General features: G+C 36.5%; 1 protein-coding gene across 2 annotated transcripts in view; it reads right to left on the bottom strand.

The window, feature by feature from the left end:
- Positions 1–603: 603 nt before the first annotated feature.
- STPG4 (sperm-tail PG-rich repeat containing 4) overlaps positions 604–6000 on the bottom strand; it is a 368777-nt gene continuing 363380 nt past the window's right edge. For both annotated transcript variants that reach the window (XM_044060218.1, XM_044060211.1), the window contains one exon: positions 604–742. In XM_044060218.1, the coding sequence (XP_043916153.1) occupies positions 698–742 (45 nt within the window). In that variant the 3' untranslated portion in view covers positions 604–697. The remainder of the gene's footprint in view (positions 743–6000) is intronic.

The following is a 6000-nucleotide window of genomic DNA, read 5'->3' as shown; positions in this document are numbered from 1 at the left end:
GTTTCTCCATGCCATTATTTTCTTACTCATCATAGATGCAATAAGAACAGAAACAGTGGTTCACAATCATATAACAGAAAGGGAACAATATTTATATGTTTCTTCATTGCCTTCTCTCTCTCCCAGTAGTGTGCTCTGAACCCACTAATGTTAAAGCAGGCAACTTCACCTGCCCGCCCAAGCCTTTAATGCAGAGCAGAGTAAAACAGAGAAGTCCCCCTCACTCTGTGTAGAAGGAAAATGTATCGCTCGTGCACAATTTATATAGGCTCCCTTTCCCTCACTGTCAAACATTTAGCAACTTCATGCTTGTCCCTGAGCCTGTGTCACTTTGCAGCACACCTGGAGCCATACCTTTTGACCCACGGGTTAGATTCCTCTGTGCAAAGTTAACGCATTGTGTAGTACTGAATTACTTCATCATACAGTATTGCAAATGACATACTACATTTGGAATACAATCATACTTTATACATTTATACCTTGATTTTCATGATACACAGTTCTGAAACAACCATGCTCTAGAGTTCTTTTGAAGAATCTCAGCAAACATATTTGCAGCCATTAGGAATGTGCAAAAAAAAAAAACCCACAAAGAACCTGTTTAAGTAATCTGGTAAAAGGTTTTAATTCAAAGCATATGGAAAAGTGTGAACATGGCATCCCATTCTGGGAATAACTTGTAGCAGTCTGAGTATTAGTATCTTGCAATCTCATATGTACCAGGACCTGGTGTTTTTTGCTGAAAAAAAGAGAAAATGAATATTATACAAAATCATATCATCACAAAGCTGTAGACATTACACAGTAATCACAATTGTAACTGCATTTGTTTATGTGTAAACCTATGCTGCTGGTTGAAGAAAACTTCTACTTTGCTTTAGAAATGCCTTAGAAGTATTTTAACGATAAGTTTCTGTTTTGCTTTAGAAAAGTACTACATGTAATTGATGACTAGCATTTAGTGCGTACAGAACTTTACTTACTAACAATGCTACTCTTCTGGTCCCTTCCTTGTCTTTCTTCAGAAGAACAGAATGAACCTTTATATTTTTACTGATACTTTACATGCAGGCTCAAAAGTAATTTCCTGGAGAACGATTCTTTTCTTCAAACTGAAGTGGCTACGACAAAGTTGTAATTCTAAGAACCCTCAGCTTTCAGTTTTCCTATTCCATTTTTTTTTAATTTCCTTCTTCTTACTTCAACTACAGTTCATTTTTTATTGTCACTCCTGATGTCCTCTGTTCATGTAATTCTTTCCCATCTTGATCTGTAAAATCTCATACCTGTTTTGACTTACACCTGTAATATACATTCCTTTTGAATTTGGACCTTTCTTCCTTCAGTTCCTCAGCCCTCTGTCTCAGTTTCAACTTATTTCCACCTTGAGCTTGTTGGGAGGTTATACATTAGTCAACAAATCTCCATGCATCTCAAAACGGAACATTTGCTTGTCAATAAATGCATTGTAAAACTAAACTCACACCTGGCACTTTGAAAAGTGTATGTACTTATCTAACACTTGTTCAGCCTTTCTGCGTGTGGCTAAACTGTGCCTTTGCCTTGACAATTGCAATGCTCAGTTTCTATTATAATATGTTACAACATTTATCAGTCTTTAATAAATGGGCAATGTCAATGATCTCTGTCAAGCTGGCTTAGCTACCTGTCATGGTTGTGGGAGGTCATGTGACCCTATTGGTTATAAATAGGCAGCTATACAAGAGTGACATTCTGAGCATGCTCCAACTCAGCATGCAATAAATTAATATTTTTTCAAGTGGTGAATGGTGAGGCCAGCATTCCTATGTAGACCCAAACAAATTTAAAAATATTATGTGTAGAAAAATGTTAACTACTACATCAGCTTTATGAGGATATGTGAAATAATGTGTACAGTCTAAAGCACATTAGTAATGCAGGAATATCCTAATAAGACAAAAATACAGGTTATTTTATATGTGTGTTTGTGTGCATGCATGTGTGTGTGTCTGTGCATGCATGCATACATACAGTAACAGACTGTCTGGTCTATTTCTTTTCAATAGAGAGTATTCTTTTCCTGAACAAGAGAGAAAAAGTATTTTTCTGATATTATGGGTGGTTCAGAAGGTTCACTGTAACCACGCCAGAGAAACCTATGAAATAAATTGATTGGAGAAGGGGTACTTATAGGAAATGCTAGCAAATCCAAAGGAAAGTAAAGAAATAATATAGCTGCCAAAGTAATTTAACTCATTATACCTTTGCAGAGCACGTGCCTAACAGCTCTCTGCTGCCCACTTGCAGTCAGCATGAATTGACTTGCATGCAACCCAACACAAAAAGTAACTTCACACACTGCACATGATCCCACAACACACATACACGTACATCAATCACCACAAATGAAATTAATTTAAAATAAAACAACAAACCCTAACAAATCCTCACTACACTACTATAATAAGAGAAAAAAATGACTGAGATTATGAAGAGAAAAAAAAACATTACAAAAGAGTCCCCCACATGGTACCCTTTTCATAAAACTGTGGAGACTACCTAAAGCCTTATTCAATGCATAACTTGTGCAATTTTAACAATTCACCAAAATCAATGGAAAGTAAAAAATATGAGGAAATAGAGGAAATAGAACACATGGTAGCTTTTTGTAATGTAAATGAAGTGTCTTGTTCTGCAGGATTAGCAAACTTGGCTCAGAACTTGTGACTTTTCCCAAAACTTATTTTCCAAACCAGCAGAACAAGGTATTTCATTTAGTTCACAACTGACTGCCATCCCATGTATTCCACAATTATTAGAACAGTTTCTATTAAGTTAGCTTTGGCTCAGAACTTATCCAGTACGGGGGTGTGGCCAAGATGCCAGACTGCTAGCAGCACTGAACATTAGCTCTGCTTATAACATTTTTATTCTGACAGGAAATTTAATCTAATTTTTGGAAATATTAATCCAAAAGTATATCAGAGGATTTGTGATTATAGGTCTTTTATTATTTTTCAAAAATTAGTACTAAAACATAAGTTTTTATTATTTTTTTCCTGTCAAGAAGTTTTTCCTCAAGAAATCCAAGTATGAGTAACTTGAAGAACTCTCATCGGGACAGTGTGGTAAAGAAGCAGCTGCAAACAATAACTACTATTCAAGAACTATCTATAAAAATGGACAAACTAGAGAATAAAATAGATACTATTAAACAAGACTGTAGTAAGCAGCTGGACATTCTGAGTGATATGGCTAAAACATATTCTGAGCAAATTGCTTCTATCGAGGAATCTGTAACAGATATGGATGGCAGACTGATGGAATGTGAAAGTCAAAATGAGTTTCTTTTGAAACAGAATACAAAACTAACAGAAAAGCTGAAAGACCTAGAAAGTAGGTCACGGAGAAACAACATTAGAATCTATGGAGTACCAGAAAAGGAAGAGGGAACTGATATGATACACTTTCTTAATAACTGTCTTCCAACAGCACTAAATCTTCCTGAAGCCCTTTCCTTCGGTATAGAGAGGGCTCACCAGTCACTAGCAAAACCTGCTTCAACAAGAGTTTCTCCTAAACCCAGATCCATCATTGTTAGATTTTTGTCCTCCCAAGATAAGGATTTGGTTCTGAAGTCTGTGTGGAATAATTCTCTCATCAATATAAAGGACAAACTCGTTCATTTTGACGATGACTATTCTTCTTCTTCTGTCATATCTGGAAGGAAAGAATGTGTTCCCTTGATAAAATCTCTTTAAAAAGTTAACATCAAAGCACAAATTCTCTTTTCCTCCAGGATAAAAATATTTTTACCAGAAGGTGAGAAGATCTTTAGCTCCTTGTCAAAGGCTTTGGACTTTATTCACAAGAAAAAAATACTAACTAATATAGAGGACATAGAATGGTCTACACAGAGTCTGAAAAGACATGCAGCTAAGAACACTTGGACTGTCAAAGAAAGTGCAAATAAAAAATTAAAAGACAAATAGGATTGTTATCAAATAATACTAAATACTTTCTTGCAGGACTCTTTACTATAATATATACACAAAGCAAAGGTTGTTTGTCTTTTCGGCTTTTCCCAGTTAGGGGTCGCCATAGCGGAACTCCGGTCCGCTAATGATTGACAGTTGATTTTTATGGTGCCAAGTTGCCAGCCCAACGCCCAACCTTCAGCGAAGGCACGCCCATTCACGCCTGTCTTTCAGAGGTCACTGGACCACGGGGAGTACATGCAGACTCCACACAGAAGGCACTCCAGCCGAGAATTGAACAGGAGAACCTCTTGCTGTGAGACAACAACGCTACTGCCGCGGATTAAAGTGTCTTTATTTTACATAATATTTTATTGGAATACATATACAAAACAAAGGTCTTTATTTTGCATAGGCATATATCTATGTATGAATGCATGTATGTATGTGTATGTATGTATATATTTATATATATATATATATATATATATATATATATATATATATATATATAGGTCTACCTAAAAATGCCGAAAGTCCACAACGCCGAAAACGAGAACACCGACACCGGAAGATTGACAACGGAGAAGACTGAAAGTTGAGAATCCTGACACTGAGAACACCGACATGTTAAGGTAAGTGTGCGATAGGGACAGACGTTAGGGTCAAGGTGTGGGTAAGGTAAGTGTGTGATAGTGACAGTCGTTAGGGTAGGGTGTGGGTCAGGTAAGTGTGCGATAGTGACGGACTTTAGGTTTAGGGGCGGGTTAAGTGAGTTAGGGTTAGGGTGCGGGTAAGGTAAGTGTGCGATAGTGACGGACTTGAGGGTTAGGGGTGGATTAAGTGAGCTAGGGTTAGGGTGCAGTTAAGGTAAGTGTGCGATAGTGACAGACTTAATGGTTAGGGGCGGATTAAGTGAGTTAGGGTTAGAGTGCGGGTAAGGTAAGTGTGAGATAGTGACAGACCTGCAGGTTAGGGTTTGGGTTAAGGTTAGTGCATAGATAGTTGTGTATGTAAGGTTTAGTGTAGGTTTGTAAGGTTTTTGGTGTGCTTGTGTTAAGTGTGTTTTTCGGGAAAGGTATTTGTTTTGTTGATTGTTGGGATTGTGGTTTGTCAGGCATGTGAAGTTTCGTGTTTTTGAACTTTTGGTTTTGTCGTATTGGTTATTTTGTTGTCTGTGTTTTGGCATGTCGGTGTTATCAGGTAGACCCATATATATATATATATATATATATATATATATATATGTGTGTGTGTGTGTGTGTGTGTGTGTATATGTGTGTGTTTGTATGTACATATGTGTGTGTGTGTGTGTGTGTGTGTGTGTGTGTGTGTGTGTGTGTGTGTGTGTGTGTATATATATATTTATATATTTTTTTTTTCTTTCTTCTTCTTTCATACCATATGTTTACTATAACTGGGGAGCAGTTAACTTCATTATATATTCATTTGGGATACAAAAGTCATGCTATCTTACTATTAATTCATGATTTCCAAAGTAAAGCATTCATTAATGTTAGTGGTGGGGTAACACTTTAGAGTTTACTATTTAGTCTATTATGATTACACTGTATGGAATCCCCACAACAAAAGTGCCCTTAGGAGATAATTTACTTAAGATAGTTTTGTTTCCTCTTGACATTTTTGAAAGATGTTCATATCATGATTAATATATATGTCTTTACTTAAAATCTGCATTTCTTAGTGTAATATATCAACATTCAATGCTTTACATTAACTAAATGCTCTAATTTTAATTCTTAACCTAATTTAGTTTAAGGGATGTAAATTATTGATTTATGGGGAAAATCTTACTTTCCCAATATTGTTAGAGAAAGGCTGTTCATGGATTTTTTCACTGTGGAGGCTGCTCGTGCACTTTTTATGCTTCTTTAGAATGGAGAAAACTTAGTTGTTTGAAATTCCCGCCAAAAATGAATTTTCTAAGCCTCTGTGACTGTTTCCTCACATGCACGAGCAGCTACAGGGCACTAGCAGCACGCTAGAGAAGCTGGAAGCAAGAATACAGTGAGTGATG

This window comes from Protopterus annectens, chromosome 1.part0 (assembly GCF_019279795.1).
Source record: "Protopterus annectens isolate FY-2018-M chromosome 1.part0, PAN1.0, whole genome shotgun sequence".
Taxonomy (NCBI): domain Eukaryota; kingdom Metazoa; phylum Chordata; order Ceratodontiformes; family Protopteridae; genus Protopterus; species Protopterus annectens.
This window is presented reverse-complemented; position numbering and strand designations above follow the sequence as displayed.